The 26327-nt window shown below is 45.7% G+C and overlaps 1 protein-coding gene across 2 annotated transcripts in view; it reads right to left on the reverse strand.

Moving 5' to 3' along the window:
* The window catches only part of stab2 (stabilin 2), a 44838-nt gene extending 22202 nt beyond the window's left edge, over positions 1 to 22636 (reverse strand). The window contains exons 1-33 of one of the 2 annotated variants that reach the window (XM_047389502.1): positions 22560 to 22636; positions 21462 to 21586; positions 21247 to 21362; positions 20310 to 20395; positions 18802 to 18868; positions 18627 to 18722; positions 18228 to 18350; positions 16061 to 16257; positions 15086 to 15213; positions 14869 to 15002; positions 14525 to 14604; positions 14281 to 14430; positions 13095 to 13238; positions 12946 to 13008; positions 12349 to 12465; positions 12205 to 12258; positions 12046 to 12126; positions 11675 to 11827; positions 10442 to 10501; positions 10248 to 10349; positions 10076 to 10162; positions 9888 to 9999; positions 9614 to 9794; positions 8401 to 8494; positions 8164 to 8322; positions 6386 to 6481; positions 6164 to 6256; positions 6040 to 6087; positions 4274 to 4407; positions 4094 to 4196; positions 3836 to 3913; positions 3667 to 3756; positions 3470 to 3577 (exon numbers count right to left, since the gene is read on the reverse strand). In XM_047389502.1, coding sequence (XP_047245458.1) covers positions 3470 to 3577; positions 3667 to 3756; positions 3836 to 3913; positions 4094 to 4196; positions 4274 to 4407; positions 6040 to 6087; positions 6164 to 6256; positions 6386 to 6481; positions 8164 to 8322; positions 8401 to 8494; positions 9614 to 9794; positions 9888 to 9999; positions 10076 to 10162; positions 10248 to 10349; positions 10442 to 10501; positions 11675 to 11827; positions 12046 to 12126; positions 12205 to 12258; positions 12349 to 12465; positions 12946 to 13008; positions 13095 to 13238; positions 14281 to 14430; positions 14525 to 14604; positions 14869 to 15002; positions 15086 to 15213; positions 16061 to 16257; positions 18228 to 18350; positions 18627 to 18722; positions 18802 to 18868; positions 20310 to 20395; positions 21247 to 21362; positions 21462 to 21586; positions 22560 to 22628 — 3528 coding nt within the window. In that variant the 5' untranslated portion in view covers positions 22629 to 22636. The remainder of the gene's footprint in view (positions 1 to 3469; positions 3578 to 3666; positions 3757 to 3835; positions 3914 to 4093; positions 4197 to 4273; positions 4408 to 6039; positions 6088 to 6163; positions 6257 to 6385; positions 6482 to 8163; positions 8323 to 8400; positions 8495 to 9613; positions 9795 to 9887; positions 10000 to 10075; positions 10163 to 10247; positions 10350 to 10441; positions 10502 to 11674; positions 11828 to 12045; positions 12127 to 12204; positions 12259 to 12348; positions 12466 to 12945; positions 13009 to 13094; positions 13239 to 14280; positions 14431 to 14524; positions 14605 to 14868; positions 15003 to 15085; positions 15214 to 16060; positions 16258 to 18227; positions 18351 to 18626; positions 18723 to 18801; positions 18869 to 20309; positions 20396 to 21246; positions 21363 to 21461; positions 21587 to 22559) is intronic. The other variant, XM_047389503.1, reaches the window with a different exon arrangement.
* Positions 22637 to 26327: the final 3691 nt, after the last annotated feature.

Below are 26327 nucleotides of genomic sequence, written 5' to 3' on the forward strand. Positions count from 1 at the left end.
AACTCATGAACATCAGGGCTACTACACCAGAGGAGTTATTTCCAACTTTTCTGCCTACTGCTCTGGAATTTTTGGACATTCTGGTCAAAGGTGCGCTCACCTTTGTTCACGCGGTGAAACGCCGGAAGAGAGGGAAACGGGCTGGGGTGCTGGTACGTCTTCGCCAGCGTGGACTACGAACACCGTTACCTGGAATATTTCTCTCTAACGTGCGCTCACTTCCCAACAAAATTGAGGAACTACAACTGCTGTTGGGGAAAAACAGGGACTTTTATTCATCGGCAGTTTTGTGCTTCACGGAGACGTGGCTGTGTGGATTAATACCGGACTCTGCGCTGCAGCTGGCAGGATTCCAGCTCTACAGAGCGGACAGAGACACGGAACTCTCCGGCAAAGCGAAAGGTGGAGGAATCTGTTTTTACCTCAACAGTGGTTGGTGCAACGACGTGACAGTGATTCAGCAGCACTGTTCTCCAGACCTGGAATCCTTCATCATAAACTGTAAGCCTTTCTATTCCCCCCGTGAGTTCGCTTCGTTCATCCTGGTCGGTGTTTACATCCCGCCGCAAGCTAACGTGCAGGTCGCACAGCGCATGCTCGCCGACCAGATACTGAGTGTGGAGCGGACCAACCCGGACTCCTTAGTAATCGTCGCTGGTGACTTTAACAAAGGTAATCTCACTCACGAACTCCCCAAATATAGACAGTTTATAAAATGTCCGACCAGAGAGGACAACATTCTGGATCACTGTTACACCACCATCAGAGACGCTTATCACGCCGTCCCACGTGCTGCACTGGGCCAATCCGACCACATCATGGTCCACCTGATTCCTGCATACAGGCAGAAACTTAAGCTCTGCAAACCTGTTGTGAGGACGACAAGGAAGTGGAGCAGTGAGGCTGTGGAGAATCTCCAGGCGTGTTTAGGCTGTACAGACTGGGATGTGTTCAGGACTACTACCAACAGTCTGGACGAGTACACAGAGGCTGTGATTTCCTACATCAGCTTCTGTGAGGACAGCTGTGTACCATCATGCACCAGGGTGAGTTACAACAACGACAAACCCTGGTTCACAGCTAAACTCAGAAGGTTAAGACTGGATAAGGAAGAGGCCTTCAGGAGTGGGGACAAAGACATATACAGAGAGGCAAAGTACAAGTTTGGCAAGGCAGTGAAAGAGGCCAATCAACTGTACTCTGAGAAGCTCCAAAACCAGTTCTCAGCCAACGACTCTGCGTCTGTCTGGAAAGGGCTCAAGCAAATCACCAACTACAAGCCGAAAGCCCCCCACTCCATCAACGACCGACGCCTCGCCAACGACCTGAACGAGTTCTGCCGTTTTGAAAGACAAAGGGACAGTCCTGCAACCATCTCCCACGACGCCCCCCAACAGCTGCAGCCACAATCCACCACCCCCACCTCCCCAACCTCAAGAGGGGCCTTGGCACCTCCAACCCCCACCCTGAAGTTCCCCCCCACCAGCCCCCTACCCACGCCGAGGACGGCTCTTTCCATCCAGGAGAGGGACGTCAACAAACTCTTCAGGAGACAGAACCCCCGGAAAGCTGCTGGTCCGGATTCTGTCTCACCAGCCAGCCTGAAGCACTGCGCTGATCAGCTGTCTCCAGTCTTCACAGACATTTTTAACACCTCACTGGAGACATGTCATGTGCCAGCCTGCTTCAAGTCCTCCACCATCGTCCCTGTTCCCAAGAAGCCAAGGACCACAGGGCTTAATGACTTCAGACCCGTCGCCCTGACCTCTGTGGTGATGAAGTCCTTTGAGCGCCTTGTGCTCTCACACCTAAAAGACATCACCGACCCCCTCCTGGACCCCCTGTCATTTGCCTACAGAGCCAACAGGTCTGTAGATGATGCAGTCAACCTAGCCCTTCACTTCATCCTCCGGCACCTGGACTCCACAGGAACCTATGCCAGGATCCTGTTTGTGGATTTCAGCTCTGCCTTCAACACCATCGTCCCAGTTCTGCTACAGGAGAAGCTCTCCCAGCTGAGTGTGCCCGACTCCACCTGTAGGTGGATCACTGACTTCCTGTCTGACAGGAAGCAGCGCGTGAGGCTGGGGAAGCACGTCTCTGACTCCCTGACCATCAGCACCGGTTCCCCCCAAGGCTGTGTTCTCTCTCCTCTGCTCTTCTCTCTGTACACCAACAGCTGCACCTCCAGTCACCAGTCTGTCAAGCTTCTGAAGTTTGCGGACGACACCACCCTGATCGGACTCATCTCTGATGGTGATGAGTCCGCGTATAGATGGGAGGTGGACCATCTGTTGGACTGGTGCAGCCAGAACAACCTTGAGCTCAACGCTCTAAAGACAGTGGAGATGGTTGTGAACTTCAGGCAGAACCCAGCCCCACCTGCCCCCATCACCCTCTGTGACTCCACAATTGACACTGTGGAATCTTTCCGCTTCCTGGGAACCATCATCTCCCAGGATCTCAAGTGGGAGCCAAACATCAGCTCCCTCATCAAGAAAGCCCAGCAGAGGATGTTCTTCCTGCGGCAGCTGAAGAAATTCAACCTGCCAAAGACTATGATGGTGCACTTCTACACAGCCATCATTGAGTCCATCCTCACCTCCTCCATCACCATCTGGTACGCCGCTGCTACAGCCAAGGATAAGGGCAGGCTGCAGCGTGTCATTCGGTCTGCTGAGAAGGTGATTGGCTGCAGTCTACTGTCGCTCCAGGAACTGTACACCTCCAGGACCCTGAAGCGGGCAGGGAAGATTCTGGCTGATCCCTCCCACCCTGGTCACAGACTCTTTGAAACTCTCCCCTCTGGCAGGAGGCTGCGGTCCATCCGGACCAAAACCTCACGCCACAAGAACAGTTTTTTCCCATCTGCCACCAGCCTGGTTAACAAAGCCCGGAAACCACACTGACACTCTCCCTTTCCCCCACACCCCCCCTGTTTTTGCTGACAGGACACCTGTAACCTGTAACTCTATGAGTTACATTAACGCTCAGCTTGGACTCCTGCCATACTTGCACAATGATCATCTGCACTGTTGTATTGCTCTTGCATCTTATACTGCTCTATATTTACTCTCACTCACTTAAAACTGTGCACATATATTTATATTATATTGTAGATATGTTTATACTGTTTAATTTGTATTGTATTGCACCGACTACGCCAAAACAAATTCCTTATATGTCCAAAAACGTACTTGGCAATAAAGCTTTTCTGATTCTGATTCTGATTTATTCTCATTGGTGGGTTAATTAATGACTGCAAGAAACTGTAGCAGGAGATTTTAAACAGTTTTCATTGTTATTTCCTTGTGTTGTTGTTTAGGACCACTTTCACAAAAAACCTACATCACCAGATACCGGCTGACCCGGATGGAAGCATCATTGGAGTCTTCATCAGTCTTGAATAAACATGGACATGCTTATCAATAGTGTTCTTCAGATATTCTCACACGGGTATATTTCCTACCAAAGCAGGTGCCGCCATGTGCTGGAGGTACTCTGTGATGGCAGCATCTGTCGGGGCGAACATGGTGAACTCATTGGCCTGCTCAATCTCCTGAGTCAGGTTGTAATCCTGCAAAAAACAATGGATACAATCTATGCAGGGCCTTGCTGTAGAGGGAGTGTATGTGTGTGTGTGTGTGTGTGTGAGTGCATCCGTACGATGAGATAAGATCTGAAGATCGAGAACTGAGGCCTCAGGGCGAGCACGGCCAGCAGACCTTCACTCAGCTTTCTGTCAGGAACTAGAACCTAAGGACCAGATCAGAACCATGAATGTAGTGAAGAACCAGTTTGGTGCTGATGCATTAGCATTCAATCTGCTCTGTACCTTGTTAATAACATGGATCAGGCCATTGGTGGCAGCTCCGTCTGAGGTGATGATGGTCGCTCCTCCAACAGATGTGATCTAACAGAACAAAGACATTAAATTACAGCTGGATATCATCAATCCAAAGTTTCTGACCCAAACTGAGCAAAACAAAGACAGTGACAGGATCCAAAGCCAGGATCTGGGATGATGCGGGTCACCACATCAAGAAAAGCACCCATGCAACAGCTTCTTCACATTTAACCTCAGACTTTATACCTCCTGGCTGGTTGAAACAGGAAGAGTGGCCAGCAGCATAGAAGTCACTGATGAGGTGTTCCTCAGTGTGGATAAGGAGAAGATGCCTGGTATGATATGGTTTCTGTAGGACACAACAAACATCACCTGTCACATCTTCAACCTGTATCATTTCAAATCTGAATCCCACTGAGAACAAACCTGATGAGGCTTGGCACATTTCCCTTCATTGTCCAGAAGCTTCTGTCCTTTGAGGACATCTGAGCGATGGCTGTGGATGTTGGAACTAGGAGGGTCAGGTTCTGATCCGACAAAGAGCGAGACAGGCCAGAATCCTGAAGGTGTGATGAGAACATGGAAGAGTTAGTTTCCAGTTGCAATCTCAAGTCTCAAAACAAATCAAACATGAAACTTTAAACAGTTGTTCTTGTCCTCGGGTGTGAAATAATCTACAGGAGGCCTGAACATCTGACTGAAGGTTCCTGTGACATGCTGACATCACATTTAATGCAACAGAACCTTCAACCTGTCATTTGTTTGCAACTATATCCCTCAGACTCCATCCAACAAGCGACTCCACCTTGTATTAACACCTTCTCTCTGGAACTGGGTCCTGGACTTTCTGACACACCGACCTCAGTCTGTGAGCTACCACCCCATCCTGGTCCTCCCCCATCGTTCTCCACTCTGGATCCCTCCATGGTTGTGTCCTGAGCTCCTGTTGTACAAACTCTTTCTACATGACTGCTCAGCCAACATCCAGGAAGCCATATCATGGAGTCTGCTGACACCATATTGGTGGTGGGGCTGAAATCCCACAATGATGATGAGCTGGAAGATCTGCTGTACTGGTGGGGGGAGAATAGCTTCTTCCTAAACTTAGGGAAGATGAAGGAGTTGGTCATGAACTTCAGGTGGGGTTGCCACACTCCTACACCTGTATTCATTGGTTGATGAGCAAGAGTTGGAGACGGTCCACACTGTAAAACATCTTACCATCTACCTCTCCAGGGACCTAAAGTGGACCATACATTTTTTACACATCCAGAAGATGCATTAAAGCTAAAACCAGAAGACTCAGCTGGAGCTTCTACCCAGAGGCCATCAGACCTGAACATTTATTGTCTGAATGTGTCTCTAAGCTGTTCAGGTTTAATTCAAGTTTTATTCACTGCCTCTCTTCATGATGTTCCCAACGTTTTCATCCCACACATTCAGTACCTATGGAGCTCCTGGAGGGCACCACCTTCATGTTTAACCAAGCCCGTACCATGATGCCTCCCCCTACCATCACAGCCGGGCTGCAGGGACGGGCTGCTGACAACAGGCTGGATGCTCCAACATCTGGAGAACCGATCCATCTGATCCATGTTCCCACTGTAATGGTCCATCCCAGAAGCCCAGAAGCTGACTCCACCTCTGAGGTGAACATCTGATGAATGTAATTCTACTGCAGAGCTGGAAAAATATCTCCAGAGTAATCGATGCTCCATATGGTTCCACCAGCTGTTGATAAATAATGGTTCTTGATGCAGAACATCTGAAGGATCACTTCGGCCCAGCTGAAGCTGACCCCTGATGGTTTCAGGGTGTTCTGCTCTGCATAGCAGAAAATGTTTCTGTGAGAAAGTTTGTTTTTAATCCTTTTAAAGATTGAAGATCCTCAGAAGATCTCTGTTGCCCAAAGAGGCAACCTTTCCGAGATACTGCCTCACTATCACCAATAACATCCTGTTCAATTTGTTCTGTTATTTTTGCAAACTCCAGCAGGATTAAATCTACTGCAGTCTGAAGGTCAGAAAGGAACCCAGAATTAAGACGTTACAGCATCAACTATTAAAGATCTTTGCTTCATTTAGTCTGTAATAAAATACAAAATAAAAGTCTGAGTACTTTTATTTTGTAACAGTTCAGACTGTTTATGACTGTGAGGCTGCGCTCTATCAGATCATCTGAGGCCCACTCACAGTGGTCCAGGTGAAGAAGTCCGAGGCGGTCTGCAGAACCATCAGCTCCTGAAATCATCAGACAAACAAACTCAGACTGGATAGAGCGATGAGCTGAAGCTGAGGCAGAACAGGTTCTACTCACCTGTTCGATGGTACCGTAACACAGGTGTCCGTTTCCAACATATCCATCATCACAGAAACATGTCCACTGAGATGACAGCAGGAGACAGCTGGCCTGAGGACGGGAACACCACCCAGAACACATTTCGTTGCACTGTTTGATTATTTTATGATGTGCAGCATTTATCAGCCTCCTGCTAGAACCTGCGGTTCTGAGGTCAGATTGGAGATGATTAATCCTCACCCTGAAGTGACAGCCTCCGATTGCCGTCACACACTGGTTAACAGCCTCACACACGTGTCCGTTCCCCTTATAGCCGGTCTTGCAGGCGCAGTCGCTCTGAGCACAGAGAGAAGGTTCTGTTTCAGACCGGATCTATGGCACCGCAGTTTGTTTTTATCGTCCGTCTGTACTGAACAATGAAGTTCAATAAAGGTTCCTTTGTTGAACTTTAATGTTCAATAAAGGCTCAATGTTTGCTCAGTGTTCTTCAGCATTTTCTGGGTCTTAAGTTGTTTCAGAATCGAGTCCAAAACCGGCTCTGACATTGGTCTTGGACTGGTCAGAAAAGGATTCTGAAACTGGTCAGAAACTGGTTCTGAATCAGTCTCTAGAACTGGTCAGAAACTGGTTCTGAAACTGGTCAGAAACTGGTTCTGGATCAGTCTCTTGAACTGGTCAGAAAATGGTAGAGAATCTGATTCTGAAACTGGTCAGAAACTGGTTCTGGATCAGTCTCTTGAACTGGTCAGAAAATGATTCTGAAACTGGTCAGAAACTGGTTCTGAATCAGTCTCTAGAACTGGTCAGAAACTGGTTCTGAAACTGGTCAGAAACTGGTTCTGGTTCAGTCTCTTGAACTGGTCAGAAAATGATTCTGAAACTGGTCAGAAACTGGTTCTGAATCAGTCTCTAGAACTGGTCAGAAACTGGTTCTGAAACTGGTCAGAAACTGGTTCTGGATCAGTCTCTTGAACTGGTCAGAAAATGATTCTGAAACTGGTCAGAAACTGGTTCTGACTCAGTCTCTAGAACTGGTCAGAAACTGGTTCTGAAACTGGTCAGAAACTGGTTCTGAATCAGTCTCTAGAACTGGTCAGAAACTGGTTCTGAAACACTCTCTTGAACTGGTCAGAAACTGATTCTCAAACTGGTCAGAAACTGGTGGAGAATCTGATTCTGAAACTGGTCAGAAACTGGTTCTGGATCAGTCTCTTGAACTGGTCAGAAACTGGTAGAGAATCGGATTCTGAAACTGGTCAAAAACTGGTGGAGAATCTGATTCTGAAACTGGTCAGAAACTGGTTCTGAATCAGTCTCTAGAACTGGTCAGAAACTGGTTCTGGATCAGTCTCTTGAACTGGTCAGCAAATGATTATGAAACTGGTCAGAAACTGGTTCTGAATCAGTCTCTAGAACTGGTCAGAAACTGGTTCTGAAACTGGTCAGAAACTGGTTCTGAAACACTCTCTCAAACTGGTCAGAAACTGGTAGAGAATCTGATTCTGAAACTGGTCAGAAACTGGTTCTGGATCAGTCTCTTGAACTGGTCAGAAACTGGTTCTGAAACTGTCTCTTAAACTGGTCAGAAACTGGTTCTGGATCAGTCTCTTAAACTGGTCAGAAAATGATTCTGAAACGGGTTCTGAAACAGTCTCTGAAACTGGTCAGAAACTGGTTCTGAATCAGTCTCTTGAACTGGTCAGAAACTGGTCCTGAAACAGTCTCTTAAACTGGTTGTTCTCCAGCAGAATAACATCTATTATCTGTCTGGTATCTGTTTTTCTATGGATCTGGTTTCTGAACACCTGGAAATGGGTTCTATATCTGGATGCTAGGTTTTCTGCGGAACCGGTTTTCCTGATGTCCTGATCCCATATCCGCACCACCTTCTGGACAATCTAAAACATTTCTAGGATTCTTGGAGCAGATGATCCTGCAGTGTGTTATATCAGACATTTAGAACGTCCATGTTCTGCTGGTTCCTGTTGGTGGTGAAACAGTAACTCTGAGGGTGGTACCTGTCCGGGTCCGACGTAGATGCAGGAGGCGTTGGTGTGGCAGCCTCCTCTGTCAGGACCATCACAGTTGTTTATTGGTCGACACTCATCTCCGTCTTCTGTCCAGCCAGTCAGACACTGACAGGTGTGGGTACCTGGGCCTGTCTTTATACATTTAGCCTGGAGGGGGCATTAGAGAACACAGAGCTAAGCACAGAAGATGAGGCAGCAAAGGATCAGAAAACACGAGAAACTTACGTTGACACTGCAGCCGCCTCTGAGAGGTGGAGCACACGGGTCAGACTCCACACAGGTGATACCGTCGCCTTGGAAACCAGGTTTACAAACACACCTGACACAAGGAAGAACATCTAGTGTAACTAAATCCACGTTACCAGCATCCTTAGTCATGAATTTAAAGTAGAACAAGATCGTCACTTTTCAACCAATGGTCTAAAATACTTGGGTTAACTAAGGAGAGTTTGGACGTTCTATGCAAACAAGAGCCTTGGTAACGTTGTAGTGGTTCACTGCTGGAACAACATAGAAAAGCTCACTAGAGTTTGGGCTGTTGGAAACTGGGTCATTTTTGGCACATCTGAGGATTCTGTGTGAAACCAGAACTCCATGAACAAAATCTAGACTCAGAAAGTCAGGAACTGGACAGGAACATGTTTCTGAAACATTATAAAAGTAAATCTGCTGCAGTTACTGATGCCAACAAGATAGAACTGAGCATCGATTACATTTAAACTGAGTTTCTGAAAGCTGCGTATGAAGAATGGTCCCGGCCTGTTTCGTATTGTTCTGTGAGCTTTTAGATGTTTCTCTGAATCCTGTCATCTGGTACTAAAACTGTCTGAATTCTTTGTTGGATAGAAACTCCATCAAACAAGATCGAATGGACCAGACCTCAGTGGGTTTCAATCTGCCCTCAGAACAGTCAGCAAGGTGTTCTCTACAGAACTTCCCTGAAGGGTGGGTTCTGGTTGTCCACTGTGTGAACGTCATGTGGTCAGGTACCCCCTTCATTAGGTGAAGGCAGGGTTTTATTTGGGATCTTTCACACTGGATGAAAACCATGGAGTCCCTCCATCGGTCATGGAGAGGGTGGCAGAACATTCATTAACATCAACCCTCATGCAACAAAGTGAGCCTCTGCTGACATGTAGATATGTTTGTACTAAATATTTATTTTAATCACTAAATCTAAGGAAGTCGGGCCATTTAGGGGGAAAAGTTTGAAGCACATACAGGTTTGAGGGTGTTATCAAAAAGTACAGTTGAGGGTTTAAATGAAGACATTATAATGTACTCTTTGGTGCTGAATAAACTGGCCAAGAGGGAAGATGTAAATGGAAAAGAGCAATGGACCAAAGCCAGATCCGTGTGGCACACCAGAGCCTAGCTGGTGTGAGTGACAGCCCTGTGTTTCAGCGGTTGTGCTGAGGAAGTATGCAGGTATATTTACCTGGGTGATCCATCACTGAAGTCACAGTCGGCGTGTGCATGGCAAAACTGGGCCAGGCTTCCACAAAAAGATGTTCGTCTATCACAGAACTGACTGGTGAAACCTTGAAGACAGGACCCCTGTTTACATCGTCCGTTTGAGCCTGGGCGGTTGTCACACTGTCCGTGGACGCAGGGACAGGCTGTGGACATACAAGTGAGATTTGACACCGATAACGTATATCATCCAAATGTCACAGTTGAATGAGGGACAACACGAAGTACTCATCACCTACTTCTGTCGCAGTTTGGACCATATTTGTTGGAGGAGGAGCAGTACTGACAGCGAGAGCCTCTGAAGTTTGGTTCACAGATACACGACCCATTTCCACCTATTCCCTCCATGCACTGAACAAAAAATATCTGCTTATACCAGTCATAAAAACGTGTCGATTTTCCCAGATCCTTGGTGGTAGAATGTTACCTGGCCATGTCCGGAGCAGAGTGTTTGAAAGCCACCTGGGCAGGGAGTGCAGTCTGGACCATAGAAACCTTTACAACAAGCTGGAGTCTGAACACACACAGGTCCATTAATGTTAGCTGTTCACAGATTACATTCTAATCCCACATCATTAAACACAAAATGGTGTTTGTACCATCACAGTCGTGTTGCAGAGCGGGGAGCAACCTTTTGAAGGGACCCTGATGGGTGATTTGTTGAAGGAGAGGGTGTAAACACATCCATATGTGAAGGTGCCCTGATCACCAAAAGATACATCAAATTATCTTTTATAATTCCCTAAAATATGATATATAAAACAGAAAATGGCAGGATGGTGAGACATCTTACTATGTAGATTCCTGATGAGCACTGGGATAGATGGACTTTTGAACAACTGACACATTCACCCTGAAAGATTTGACCGTTAGAGAAAATGTGTGTCACTGTGGGAAAAAGCTGGAATCAACATGAATCACTTCATTGCTCCTTAAATTCAACCAACACTGGCCCACTACTCCTTTACAACGTTGCTTCAGTTCATGAATGTTTCCGCTCAGCTGTCTGAAGATCTCAGCACACAATTTAATCAGTCTGAGGTGTGGACTTTGACTAGGCCATTGCTGCACCTTGATTATTTTCTTTCTCAGCCATTCTGTTGTTGATCTGCTGCTGTGTTTAGGACCATTGTTCTGTTGATGACCCAGTTTGGACCAAGATGCTGGACTCAAAACTATCTCTAGAATATCTTGCTATACAGAGGAGATCATGGTCCACTGAAAAACTGTAGTACCCCCTTTCCATTAGTACCTACTCAGCTCGGTCCGTCCCGGGTCAGTTCTGCTCTACAAGGTTAGGTTCATTTTCCATAACGATGAGCACCGTCTCAGTGTGGGCAGGATCGTCATAGCAAGGCAGGCCCACAGTCCAAAAACATGATGCAATTTATGGAGACACAAGCACAACAACCATGGAAGACCTGCTGCTCTATGGCTGCAGTCAGACTCAGGGTGAAAGCGCCAGAGGAGGCTGCAGGCAGCAAGACGAAGCATCTGGATCAGTAACAGAGAGAGAGGGAGGCCATGAGCGGTACCAACTAGAGAACGTGTGAAGGTAAGCTAATGCTACCTCAAGCTAGCTTGCTATAGTGATCATAAACACAATGGGCCCAGCATACAATGATTTAACTGTTGAAGATATTAGTTATTAACATATGCTGTAACTACTGACCCCTCTAACCAATCAGTGACCCTCAGTCGTCTCATGTTGCATTTTCAACATGACTCAAGCAAGCAGGGACTAAAAATAGTAACGGTTCCACGTTACAGTTACTAATGGAAAAGCCTAAAAAGTGAGTGGAGCCGTACCAAACCAGGCTGAGTAGGAACTAGAGGAAAAGGGGCATAAGGACTTGTAGCTCCAGAACAAGCCCACATAATCAGCCCTCCACCACCGTGCTTAAGAATTAAAAGGACAATGCCCCAGAAGACTTGTCTATCATTCAGACAGAGCCTAATAATCCTTTCATGACCTTTAACCTTTAACCTGATAACCTGTAGATTGAAGAACACTGATAGACCTCACCTTAACTGTCCTGGTCTCTGTGATGTCACACCTGTGGGGCAGCAAAGGTTTGACGGAAGGTGGAGTCAGAACTCCATCCATCACATACAGCCGTCCATTTCTGGCCTCCACGGCTGCCTCGAGAACGGCCGCACCGTTAACCAGAATCTGACCCTGAATCAGCCAGTAAGAGGGAAATTAGAGGTCAGCAGCGTAGCTAGATTCACGTTAGCGATCAGTATGTTGAATGCAGGCATGAATATGGGAGGGTTTCATACACCTTAAAGGTAACTGAACTGAGTTTAGGAACAGCCATCAAAGCAAAGCAGATGAACCTCTTGAACTGGGTCAAATGGATTGGTGGTTGTATATGTTTCAAGACACAAACTTACGTTTTCTGTCACGTTGATGATCAGGACCTGATTTGCCATCGTCACAATAGTGGGATTCGACACAATGCTATAGACCTCCAGCTTTAAGGCAGCAGACATGACAACAGTCAGAGAAAAAATAAAAGCAGATTCAAACTATAACAGCCAGCTCATACTCACGGCGGTGGACGGGACGATGTGGTTCCTGATTAACTCTATCAGCTTTGTGTGACCCTGAGGGTTCAGATGGATTTCAGGTGATTTCAGGCAGTAAAAAGATGTTATCAGAGTTTCCTTAGGGGTCAAGATTTGTTTATTACTCACTTCTGGACTGCGGAGGAACTGCAAGTGTCCCTCCTTCATTGCATCAAATGCTGCAGCAGTGGGAGTGAAGACTGTGACGGGTCCAGGAAGGTCCATCACAGACGCCAGGTCCGTTTTCTGCAGAGACAGGAAAGATTTCATTGTTTTCAGCTGTTATACTTTAGTTTCACTGGCATGTTGAACACCAAAATTGTATCCGGGTGCAAAGAACTGTTTCCAAAGAAAAACAGGAGGTCATCTTGCAGAAGATAAACTAGATCCTACAGAGTCATGATCCTAAGTGAGTAAGTAGAAGGCAACCAGACTCTTGAAGATGCATCTCCTCTCGGTTTTGGGCAAGATGTCTTCAAGAAACAAAAGAAGAAGTCCAGTTGACTTCTATTTAATCACAGAGCAAGCAGAAAACTAGCCAAAGTCTTCATCAGGCCCTTGCAGGTTCTTCTAGAGAATGTTCTTGGAAAACAAGAGTCTTGATGTTACCATTAAAGGAGTCTGTGAGGGTGCAAATGAAGCAACAGAAGGTACTGAGAAACATTAAAAAACCAGATGTGATGAAACACCAAAATATATGAAAGTAAAGTAATCTGATTACTGCACCTCCAGTAGGGACTTGAACGTCTCAAATTTGCCATAGTCAGAGATGATCTTCATCAGGTTCTCCTGTAAAAAACATCATCATGTTAGAGTAGTGTCCACATGCAGGTCAAACAGAAGGACCAGAGTTCTGCAATGTTAGAAGGTCTCACATCTGGTTTGCTCTCCACGGTGGCTGGAACACTGTCCATCAGCTTAGTGATGATATGGATGACTCCGTTGGATGCTGCGAGGTCAGACTGGATGATGGCACCTTTCTTTCTGCTGCCATGGATACGGATTCTGATCTGACTGTCCTGGAACAAAACAAAAATGATGTTTCTGGTTGGTGTAACCGGGTGATCAGTGTGACTGCAGGACATCCTTGATCCAGGTCAATCTGGCCTCCATCCCAACAGCTCCACTCTTGGTTGCAGAGACCCTGAGGTCTAGCCAGACTTCAGTCGTCATATCACACCTATCAGACATCTCTGCTGTTTTCCCATCTCAGGGAAGAGCCACTCTTCTGCCAAAGGGGAATCCAGTCATGGTCGAAGCAGGAGTCAGGATAACCAAATATTCTGTTTTCAGCCTACTTCTTTCTTATTAGGACCCCTGAAGGCTCAATGATGGGACCCCTTCTTTTCCCAGGGCAATGTCCTTTGTCCCTCCTCATTAAGCCAGGTTAACATACATATACAAACAACGTACATATTAGTCCTACCTAGAGATTCAACAACAACTTCAACTTGTTTTCTGGTAACCCGGCGGTTTCTGACCAGGAGGGATAAACACTTCCTCCTGAGAGGTCTGGGTCTGACCTGGAGTATCTTCCCAGTGGGACATCCCTGCAAAACCTTCAAAAGGAAGTCTCCAAGAGGCTTCCTGATCAGATGAACCTCCTCAGATGGCTAATTTCACTGAGGAGCAACAGCAGTTCTTCAAGCTTCTCCTGGATGTTGGATCTCCAACCCGCTCCACAGAGGAGGCTCCTTCCAGCTGCGTGTGTAAAAGGATCTGACTCTTTTAGTTCTGACCCAAATCTCAGGACCCATGTGAGGGTTGAAACATAGATGGAGCAGTCAACCTAGAGCTTCATCTTTCAACTGAGCTCCTCCTTTTCCACCACAAACTGGACCAATATTCAATGGAGCCACAGCAAGAACAAATATAATGTTTTATCAGTCTCAGTCAAAGCTATATAATTATTAGATATTTATTTTAAAGGGGTTTACCATCCTTCGCAAAATCCTAATGATAATGTGTGTGTATTAAAAATAACAATAAACTTCTTTATGGCCTTTTAAATGGTTTCGGTTACATTTTCCTATCGTGATGGAACCGGTTTCTCCTCCTCACCCTATCTGAAGTGTCCGTCTCTCCTGATTTTCCTGACAGCGTGTAGAAGACATCAGTTTTCTTCAGACTGGAGGATGGCATTGCACCAGCAACCAGGTGCATCTTACACAGGTACTTGGCTTTGAATGGATCTGCAGTCAGAGACCGTATCTGGCAAAAACAAATAAAAGAATCAGAAATTTCTCAGAAAACAAAAGAAGAGTTTCCTGATTTTTTGTATGAAATTATTGGATCTAGAACTCACTGAAAATCCCCTGAAGCCTTTGTTGACAGGAACAAAAACAGTATAAGGACCCAAGTTCTGCAGAGGCCACGACAGAGAACCTGAAACACACAAAACCAGTTTTCACATTAGTGCTGACATGAACCAAATGTAGCGTCCAGAATCTCTCTGTTTCAACCCAGAACACTGGGTCCAACCAGCATAAAATGTTCATATATCAACCTGAAATATGGTTCGGATTTGCACAGGAAAATGAAACGAGATGCAAATCTACTGACAGCATGCAGACCTCACATGTTCAGGTCGGGTATGATTTATCATGTCATAATTGTACTTTTAATGCTGCTGAATATGAAGACACTCACCAAACAGAGACAGAGCGTAGCTCAGCTGACCACTCCACTCCTTCCCAGGCTGAGTATTCAGTTCCCTTAGACGCTCCATGATGTTCCCAAAACAAAGTTTACCATTCCCGATGTACCCTTGGAGACAGGTGCACCTGAGAAACAAAGCAGCAGGACATTCAGGTGAACCTGAAGGTGAGCATGCAGCTGTGCATGAAAATAAGTAAGGGGTTCTAACTCGACTTGACCGGGTCCCAAAGTAGTGCAGTTGGCGTTCTGGTGACAGGAATCGGGTTTGCAGACATCCCTCAGGTTGCAGCTCCCATCTGACAGCTTCACAAAGCCCGGTAAACACTCGCAGTGAGACTGAAAGAAAATGAACTGAGGATTTTTAGTCTGGAATCATCCTGACAAACATTCCCCCTGCAGCCGGTACTCTACATTGCAGCCACTGATCCTTCATCTTCAGTCTGTTCCTGGTTCTGATTTGGGTCCTGATCCAAGTCCGTTTATTAGTGATGATCCAACCTTCTTAAGTATTTCATCCTTCACCTGTTCAACAACCTAATGCTCTCTGTGCTCTGAGCCTAAAAGCGTTCTTTCTATTTCCTGCTTGTCTTCCAAAGAAAATAAACTCCAAATTTGGATCAGAACCCACCTTCTTAAAAGAAATTAGCTTTGAATCGTGTTCCATCCCATGATTACGGCCCTGAGATGGTTCCTCATCTCACTCTGGATCATAGCAGAGCATGGCTGTGTTCTATTACTAATTCTGATCCTGATCATGTTTTTGTACAGATGCTGACATGAAGCTGAGCTTAAATCTGTTCCCGTCAAAATGCTCTAATATGAAACCGAGTTCTAAACCGGTTCTGTATGAATAACATTCATTGAACTTGACTGAATTAAACTTTCCCTGAACTTGTTACTCCTACTGGTCCCAAAATGGTTCCACATCCTGTCCCAAATGAAGATGGTGCTCCCTGCTGATCCCAGTACTAGTTCTGGTGTTAGTTTTGTCTTGATCCGATTCCTGTTTAAGATGCTATTGTGTTATTGTTCTGATCTTTTTCAATATAATCCTATTCTTATTCAGTATTGATCCTGACCCTTTGGAGTCTGGACTCCTGATTTTACTGTCTGCAGCCCTGATCCAGATCTGGTGTTTAATCTGATCACATTCCTGATTCTTCCTGGCCTGGAATAATCCTACCTGTCCCGGTCCATCATAGACACAGCGGGCAGACTTTGTGGAGCACCCTCCGTTTTTGGTCTGACATGGATCGACCGGCATGCAGACCCGTCCATCACCACTGTAGCCCTTGTTGCAGGCACAAAGGTGCTGGTTTGGTCCAGTGTGGATGCAGGAAGCCTGGGAATGGCAGACTGACTGGAGGCACGGGTTTTTAGCTGTGGAGGACAGAAGGAACAATGTGAGTGAAGCAGGTTCACTCCATGGAGCGAGTGAAGACCATGAACAGATCACTGTGGAAATAAGGTCCTGGTCTTCCGTAGTTAAGGTGGTGATGAATTCAACATTTCCATGTTTTCTGTGTTTCCAAAGTCAACTGAAGAACAATTACAAGGATTTCACCAGTTTCTAGAGGCTGTATCTGTAGAAACATATTAAAGTAGGGACTGAATATTCCTAGTTATGCTTCTTCTTCTTCCTAACTTATGGAATTTTGTCTGATCTGATGGATATCGGCTTCTGGACCAAGTCCTGACTGACAGAGACCCATTCTTGGAGTTGATCACAGTTTGCTGGTTCTGCTTCTCCATCTGCTTTTTGAGAACAGACCCCAGGTTCTTAGTGCGGATCAGATCTGAGGGGTTTCTCGATCACAGGTCCAATACAAACATGTTCTGATTGTTGAGTCGGTTTGTTCTCATTTCCACGGATCATCACCAAGCTGGTCCTGGAGGGTTGGAATAATTTACTCCTGTAGCAAGTTTTGATCCCAAGCTTCATCCATCATGGTGTTTTGGGAGCAGAACTTGGAGGAGAACTTCTTGGAGAAGAAGGTACCTCACTCATGGATTGGATCAGGATGCGTCTCTGTTGGCTGGATGCCAGTCAGGTGGAGTATTGATCAGACAAGATAACTTTGCTCCAGTCTCCTGCTGGCCATCCTTGTTCTTCCTGTAGAATTCCAGTCGATTCTTCTGTTCTTCTTGTCTCAAAATCTCACGTCCACCTACTGCCAATGCTGAGCAAGCTCTGCAATGGTGGCAGCATGCTTCTGTAGCGCCCCCCTCAGGAGGAGATGGTTCTCCAGCTTGCTGAATTCTTTTGGACGCCCTGAAGCTTCTTCCCTGCAGCTGAATCACTCGGCTTGAAGTTCTTGATGGTCCAGGTACTTTCAGATGAATCAGGTTGTTTGTGAAGTGATTCTGACTGCAGTTAGAACTGTTATGTTAGAACACAAACACATTCATTTAAGGAACATCTGACTCTTTTAGAGTAATCAGCCTGCTGATAAGATCATCAGGAAGACTGTCACCACACACACTATGTGGAGAAGTTTAAACCTTTACAACCATTCAAGACGTCCTGTCAGTAATGACCTAGAAGGAGCCTGATGGAGGTTTGTTCCCAACACAACTATTAGAATTAGAATAATAATAATTATTATTATAGTATAAAGGAATCATGAGGTGAGGAAGCCATCGTTGCATTAGTGAGACACATCTGAGCATCACTAATAGGTTCCACATATATTGAATGAAGATGTTTTCTATTCATTAAAGCATATTGACTTCCAGATGGGGCCCTTATAGCAGTATGGGTCCAGTCCGTAGCTCTGATTACATTCAGAAATCAGCTCCTCGCTGCAATGAGAGCCACAGTTTAGGGGAACTTTCTATATCTGAGCAACATCTGGATGAGGCCGACCCATATGGCTGGCACGGTCCGGTTCAGGGAGGACTGGTAAATACCCGGCATGTGTGACCGCTCCAGCTTGTCCACCTTAGGAATCATCAAACCTGACTTGTTAGGAGTTAATCGGCTGATCTGACATCGTTTTCTTCTCAGTGAGAATGAAAGTGTCCCTTAGATGATTCTCATGCATTTGTGATTTTGTGATTCAGTTTCATCGCTCTGGTTTAAACCATAAAAGCTCAAAGTCATGAAGAAACATCAGGTTTGATGCTCCATGAATTAAACTGGATGGAGTCATATTTCAGTGGATTTAGGGGAGGTTTAGTTCTCTGTAGTTTACTATTGTCAACTGAAAAAGTTAACTGCATATTTTCACGTTTACCGTTCATTTTTATACCTGCTGAGTTGTAAGTGAAACGCTGTGCCGCAAGGAGGCCCCTGGATCTGCCTCAGTTATAAAATAAAGCTGAAGGTTTCTGTTCATGTTTGAACTCACAGATGCACTCAGGTCCGAGTCTCTCATAGCCGGGCAAACACTGACACACCAGCTTTCCAGTCAGAGCTTCCTCCATACAGCGAGAGTTCTGCTGGCAGCTGAGGGCCACACACTCAGGTAACTCTGAAAGACAAGACAGGGATTGGGTCGGGTAGCGGGGAACCGATAACTTCGACACAGACGGTAACAGGTTCTAATGATACCCTGGGTCCACGCTGTACACATAGAAAGAAAGTGCTGCAGTGCAGAAACCGTGAACATGTGTGAACTCAACCACAAGACACACCTTGTGAGATGAGACAGAAAGCAGGTACCACCCAGAAGATCTGCTGCAGGTGTGGTGACCTGCTTTCTGTTACAATGAAGGCCACAGGTCCAGGTACAAGCGGAGGGACTTACCCTGGTCACAGCTGGGACCTTTATATCCAGAGAAGCAGGTGCAGCGACCATCACCTTTCAGTCCGGAACCACAGAGACCGTGGACACATGTACACTCTGAGACCAAACACAAGAACAGCAGGTCAGGAACACAGTCAGAACCAACTGAGGTCAGGACAGTGTGATCTGATGGTACCTGAGCTACAGGTGGCGCCGTAACGCCCAGGTGCGCAGTCCTCACACGCAGTTCCTGCAAAACCAACCTGGACCACACACAAAAACATCATGAGCACCAAAGGTCCCACCGACTCTCCTCCAGCTACTGCAGCAGGTTCTCAATGTGGTATAAAGGGCTCTGCTGCTGTTTGTGAGTCATCCAGAAGGTTCTGTGGTGCCAGTCCTAATCCAGTTTAGAAAAACCTAAAAGGCAGTCTGGTGGTCTTTTGAGCTTGCTCTGCAGTTTAATTTGGGTTCTAACAGATTCTGCTCAAGTGTAGAACCAATTTGTTGCTGTTAGGTGTTTGTTTCAAGGACATTTCAGGTTATTTAAACGGCAACAAAAGCTTCTCAATGGCTGAAACACGTTCTGGGCCAACATATGAAGTTCTTTGGGTCATTCAGCCTGGATTCTGTTGATGGATGTGGGTTTCATTTAGGAGGGCTCTAATGTGCCACGGGAAGTGATATTTGTAGTTAGAACTGTTTTTATGGTAGAAACAGTAACACTAGAAGGATCCATCGGATCATCTACGGATGTCTGGGATCTTTACATCAGTTCTTTTCCAGAACAGAACATGATTTTATTTCCTCTGATGGTCTTTGGGGTATGTAATGGTATTCCAGAGTTTATGGATGCAGCTTTGAGAAGGAAAACATCTGAAATGGTTCTGGGATTCCTTCAGGAATTCTTCTTCAGTTTTCTACAAACATCTGCTGTATGGCACAGACGACTGGCAGCTCTAGAGAGCCAGAGCGAGTTCTACACCAGAGCACTGGGTTTTGTCGGTCCTGATGATTCATTTCGACTGAAGACATACAGAACAAAATAATTTGGTGGATAACTTCTCACCATCTGGTGGTCCTGCAGTTTGTTGTGGACTTATTTTCAGAGGTCTTAATGGGTTCTTTGTGGGTTGGGTTCTGGAAGTTCTGGAAGTAGTTTTAGCAACCCTTCACATTTCCGAAGGACTCCAGGAACCTCAGTCAGGAACATCTGAGTCCATCTCCAATCTCCAAGGCTGGTGTCATGCATGTTCTAGATGTGTTCTAGATGTGGCTGAATTAGCTCCTCAGCAGGTCATCAGGTTCTACAGGGTTCTGGGATGATCCATTCATTTCATTCAGTTGGGTGGAACCAGAGAAACATCTGAAACATGCAGGACACCAGCCTTGGAGACTGAAGGAACCTTGGTTCAAGGAAAGCTGGTCTGTCTGAGTTCTACTAGATTAAAAGGTTCTGTGTGTAACCAGATTTAATTGGACCTTTTCAATCAGCCAGAGTAGATCAACATATCTAGATGGTGTGAAGATGATTTCTTGAAGCTCAAACCAAACATTAGAATGAGGAAAAAAGGATTTAAGTGACTTTAAATGTGGAGAGCTGGTTGGTACCAGGTGGGCTGGTCTGAGTATTTCAGAACCTGCTTATCTACTGGACTTTCCACCTACAATCATTGACATGATGAATGCAGGTGTGTGTGTCACCTGGCAGCTGCAGGTGCCGTTCCCTCCTAGCCCATCAGAGCAGACCCCTTTGCTGCTGCAGGGTCTGTTGGCCCGATCGGGACACTCTGAAACACAAACACAGGAAGCTGACAGAACAGGTTTGTGGAACGCTGCTGCAGTTTGTTTGCAGATCTTCTGACAGGAAGCTGCCTCCCTCCATCTTTCCATCCGCTTCCTCTCCTCCTTCCTGTCTCCAGCTTTCATCTGGTCCTCTCTTCCTGTCATCACCTCACCGGTGTCTCTGTTCCAGCAGTTAGTGTGAGTATTTCACGGTTCTGTTTAGATGGTGGGCTCTGTTTCTGAACATGGGACAGAACCAGGAAAATAGTAATCCTAGAGTTTATAGAACCCAGACCAGGACTTCCTCAGGTCTTTCTCCTCCAGCTTCTTTATAATCCTAACAGAAATGGCTCCATGCTGAATGTGCAGATCCAAAGTTGTACAGCATGAGCTCCAAGCTTCGCTTCCACAGTTTCATATTTGTTTCTGAGCTGATCGCCATGTTCCCACTCTGAAGCCTCGCTGGTCTAAAGGAGCGACTCAGCGAATGAGTCAGCAGATTTCTGTCCTGCTGACAGAGTCTGCAGAGAGGAAGGAAGTCCTGATTCCTAGAGGAGGATCTGCATCCTGCAGGACTCAATCTAGGTCACGAGTCACCTGGAAATGATGTAGAGAGCTCGGGCTGCTGCTTACTGTCAGTACAAAGCTCCACAGCATCAGCTAGGGCTTCTCTGTTGGTTCTGGTCCATTCTTTGGTAATGTGCTACAGATTATAGCCAATTAAAGATCTATGAATGTCCTGAATTGACCCATTTTCTTACAGCACCATGATCAGCTGTAAGAGCATGAAGTTAACTAATCAGGTGGAGCAAAACCTTCTAAACTCATCATTTGAACAGAACGGAACAGTACTGACCCATGCAGTCTGGACCCCAGTAACCAGGACAGCAGTTCTTCACCTGCACCTCCCTGTAGCACTCAAAGGAGCAGCCGCTGATGGCCAGCTTCAAGCTGCCGGTCTTGACGTGGTACCTGAAGGACAGGTGTACTCTGAGACGTCTGATGAAGAACCTGACGAGGCTTTCATAAAATGATGCAATCAGCAGACATCTCAGTCTTTGGGTGTCTTACTTGCAGCCGGAGGTCAGGGATCCTGGAGTCCTTTTGGATCCTGATGGGCAGGGAATAAACATGGAGATGGTGCAGGAATGACAGGCCGTCTGCGTCCTCAGGACCGTTGTGTTCAAACAAAAGTTCTGCCAGAAACAAACACAGAACCTCTTTACCTTCAAGTGACACCAACATGGACGTTCTCTATGTAGGAATACAGCAGGAACATTTTAAAGACTTCTCCTTAAATGCCCAGTTAGAACCGAGTAGAGGAGATATGGAGATGGATCCAGTTGCTCTGGAACCAGGTGAGTCTTCAGCACCTTTCTACAATTTTCCAAAAATGAGAAAATCAACAAAAATACAAACATGAAGCTACGATTCCCGATGCTTTTATTTTCTGACTCTGCTCCAGTTTTACATCCATTCAGGAGAAGATCTGATTGTTCTCATGGTCCTCATCACTACACAACCTGGGAATGTTGGAAAGCTGGAGATGACACCAATCCGATGGCGCGTCAACAGGAAGTGGGAGTAATAGCTTTAACTGCTGCTTATCTACTGCATCTGATCCACCCAAAAGCTCTGCTCCACACACGGTTAGAGTCAGGAACAACCTCTATATGAACCCCTGGGATGAACTGGACCTACAGTCTCTTTCACCACTAAGATTTACCACCACTTGATCCAGCAACCCAAAGAACCTCCTCCAGCAGTGGTTTCTCTCAGCCGTGGTTTTCTGACATCGTCTCACATCATTATGGATATTAGATGTCTCTGAAGGTCCCACCACACCATTTCAAGCAGGTGTAGGTCTGGACTTTGACTAGACCATTGTAACATCTTGATTTGTTTTCTTAAATGGAAAAATGACCTGAAGCTGGTGAGATGTTTCAGCTTCATAACATCTGAGAGAAAATGATTTCATTTTATTCAACTGATCAGTGAAAGCAGGAAAAAGCCATGTTAAACCTACACTAACCCCACAGACAACAGACCAACATCAACATCTCTTCACTGATTCCAGCAGATGACCTCAGTCTGAAGGACCTTCTGGAGGGTCTGGAGCTTTCCTGTGTCCTCCAGAGAAGAACGTAATGTTAGGATGGATGGTCTTACCTGCTGTGAGGCAGCTGACGCCATCATCAGAGAAGCAACCAGCAGCTGTAAACTCAGTCGGATCTCCATCTCTTCTGGTGTCCAACTCATCCTGAGCTGGTCTTTTCAGGACTTCCTCCTCCCTCCTCCCCTCCCTCCTGTTTCCTGAAAACTAATCTTAAGGGAAAACTGCTGAGCTGCAGCTTTATACACAAACAACCACAGGAAGACAGATCATCCTGCGTCTTTACAAGCTACACCAGAAAGAAAAGGTTCTGCCTGGTGTCATTAAACCAGGCTGGGAAACCCAGACTGTTGGATATTTGGTCTCATTTCATCTCAGACATAAAAATCAGATTTACTGATGTTTCTGGTGATCAAACTGCTTCAGGTAACCAAGAAAAGATCCTGGAAACCTTTCTGTTCCATGGAAAACTCCTCATTTTCCAAAGGGAACTTTCTGTTTGGTGTGATTCTGTTTCCAGAATTTATTTCAGAACCAACATTTAATCTGGAAGTTGAACTTTGTCAGAGTGACCCAAACCTCAGCTGAAAACTCCAGACAGTATAAAACAGACAGATATCCAGAGGTGGTAGTACTGGAGAAACTTTAAAAAGTAGTTAGTAGTTCTACTGCATCATACTTTTACTTTAGTAATATCATGTAGTAACGCTCCTCTTACTACTCTGCCCACCTCTAGATACTTCACTGAATGAAGAACAAACATGTTTTAATCAAAGATGTGAGACTTTATTGTCCTGATGTTGTTTTCCATCTGCTGATTTTGCTGGAGGTCAGATGATCTTCACTGGACGTTCTTGTCTCTGTTCTAACATGCATCATCACCTGCTATACCCATCGTCTGCAGAAGAAGAAACACGTTTCCAAACATGAAGTCATGTTTCTGTCTGCTGCCTTTCTCGTTAGATGGGTTTGATCTTCAACCCGAGGTGGGAAGAGGAGCCAGAAATTTTACCAGTATACCCGCCTCCTCAGATGGGAAACAGGAACAAGAAAACCAGAATGAATCATTATTTAATGTATATTTATTTATATTATTTAATATATATTATATATATACAGGTGTTGGACAATGAAACTGAAACACCTGGTTTTAGACCACAATAATTTATTAGTATGGTGTAGGGCCTCCTTTTGCGGCCAATACAGCATCAATTCGTCTTGGGAATGACATATACAAGTCCTGCACAGTGGTCAGAGGGATTTTAAGCCATTCTTCTTGCAGGATAGTGGCCAGGTCACTACGTGATACTGGTGGAGGAAAACGTTTCCTGACTCGCTCCTCCAAAACACCCCAAAGTGGCTCAATAATATTTAGATCTGGTGACTGTGCAGGCCATGGGAGATGTTCAACTTCACTTTCATGTTCATCAAACCAATCTTTCACCAGTCTTGCTGTGTGTATTGGTGCATTGTCATCCTGATACACGGCACCGCCTTCAGGATACAATGTTTGAACCATTGGATGCACATGGTCCTCAAGAATGGTTCGATAGTCCTTGGCAGTGACGCGCCCATCTAGCACAAGTATTGGGCCAAGGGAATGTCATGATATGGCAGCCCAAACCATCACTGATCCACCCCCATGCTTCACTCTGGGCATGCAACAGTCTGGGTGGTACGCTTCTTTGGGGCTTCTCCACACCGTAACTCTCCTGGATGTGGGGAAAACAGTAAAGGTGGACTCATCAGAGAACAATACATGTTTCACATTGTCCACAACCCAAGATTTGCGCTCCTTGTACCATTGAAACCGACGTTTGGCATTGGCATGAGTGACCAAAGGTTTGGCTATAGCAGCCCGGCCGTGTATATTGATCCTGTGGAGCTCCTGATGGACAGTTCTGGTGGAAACAGGAGAGTTGAGGTGCACAATTAATTCTGCCGTGATTTGGGCAGCCGTGGTTTTATGTTTTTTGGATACAATCCGGGTTAGCACCCGAACATCCCTTTAAGACAGCTTCCTCTTGCGTCTACAGTTAATCCTGTTGGATGTGGTTCATCCTTCTTGGTGGTATGCTGACATTACCCTGGATACCGTGGATCTTGATACATCACAAAGATTTGCTGTCTTGGTGACAGATGTACCAGCAAGACGTGCACCAACAATTTGTCCTCTTTTGAACTCTGGTATGTCACCCATAATGTTGTGTGCATTTCAATATTTTGAGCAAAACTGTGCTCTTACCCTGCTAATTGAACCTTCACACTCTGCTCTTACTGGTGCAATGTGCAATCAATGAAGACTGGCTACCAGGCTGGTCCAATTTAGCCATGAAACCTCCCACACTAAAATGACAGGTGTTTCAGTTTCATTGTCCAAACCCTGTATGTCTCATGTCCTGAAGAAGACTTCTGGTGTGAAGCAGCTGGGATGAAGATCAGCTCCTCCAAGTCCGAGGCCATGGTTCTCGACTGGAAAAGGGTGGCTTGTCCTCTTCAGGTTGGAGGGGAGCTTCTGCCTCAAGTGGAGGAGTTTAAGTATCTTGGGGTCTTGTTCATGAGCGCGGGAAGAATGGAGCGGGAGATCGACAGACGGATCGGTGCGGCTGCCGCAGTAATGGGGGCGCTGTGCCGGTCCATTGTGGTGAAGAGAGAGCTGAGCCGAAAAGCGAAGCTCTCGATTTACCGGTTGGTCTACGTTCCTACCCTCACCTATGGCCATTTTCTCAAATTATGATTTTTAATTATAATTCTTGATAAATATTAATTAATCAATAATCATAATCCCAACACCTTTATGTAATTAGTCCAGATTAACAGTTCTCCAGGCTGTATGAAGGTCTTCCAAGCTGTTTCTTTGAACTCCAGCTGCTTCAGTCCAGTCTTAGAATCGGACCATTTTCCAGAGGACCGTTGACTCATTCAGATTCCGAACCAGCCTTGTGTCAACAACCTTAAGAACCATCTTAAATCGGATCTTTGTTACCAACTTGTCCCCGCCTCTGTTGCTGGAAAGCTTTCTTTTTTTTAGATTTTTCCAGAGCAGGAAAACCTCCAACATTCCAACCCTGCTGACAGAATCCGGAACTTTGTTGAGGATTTAATAGAAATCAGCTGCAAGTTTCATCTCTGGATCCCAGCGTCCAAACTGGGAGATGATACATTAATTATTCAGCAGCTGGCTCTGCTTTTATTTGAGCAGTGATGAACTTTGACCCTGAATGAATGGGCCTCAGTCCCTGCATGCGTCCTCGACAAACCCGGTCCAGTTGGGTTTTAGAATAACAGGAAATCCTGGAGTGTAACTAGGGACCTGCAGCTTGTTTTCCCTGAAACTTTCTGCTTCATCATCGAACATGGCTGATAAGACTCTGAGGACTCAGCAAACCAGAACCAGGCAAAACAACACGTGTCCCAGAGTGAGGGCACAGAGTCCACACAAAAAAAAATGTCCTTGGAGACCAGAGCGGGCCTCAGAGGAACAAAATGATCCAGAGAAACAGAGACATCTGAAACAGGAGAACCTGGAAATGTTCAAACATTTAGTTTATTTTGGTTTCTGGAGGTAAAAAGGAGGATTTTATTTATGGACTTTTTAAAGAGTTTCTAAGAGTTTCAGTTGTGGAGTTGCTGCTGATGCTGATGTTCTGACCCGTCTTTAAAAGCACAATAAATTACTGCACAGTATGGAACATCAGTGAAGTTCTCCAGGTCCTTCTTCTCCACCACAGACCAGAGCAACGTCCCCATTACTGAAGATGAAGCTCTGATCCAGCTATTCATCTCCAGTTGGAGGCACCAGGATCCTGGAACTCACCCTGACC

Source organism: Girardinichthys multiradiatus, chromosome 17, assembly GCF_021462225.1.
Source record: "Girardinichthys multiradiatus isolate DD_20200921_A chromosome 17, DD_fGirMul_XY1, whole genome shotgun sequence".
NCBI classification, from domain to species: domain Eukaryota; kingdom Metazoa; phylum Chordata; class Actinopteri; order Cyprinodontiformes; family Goodeidae; genus Girardinichthys; species Girardinichthys multiradiatus.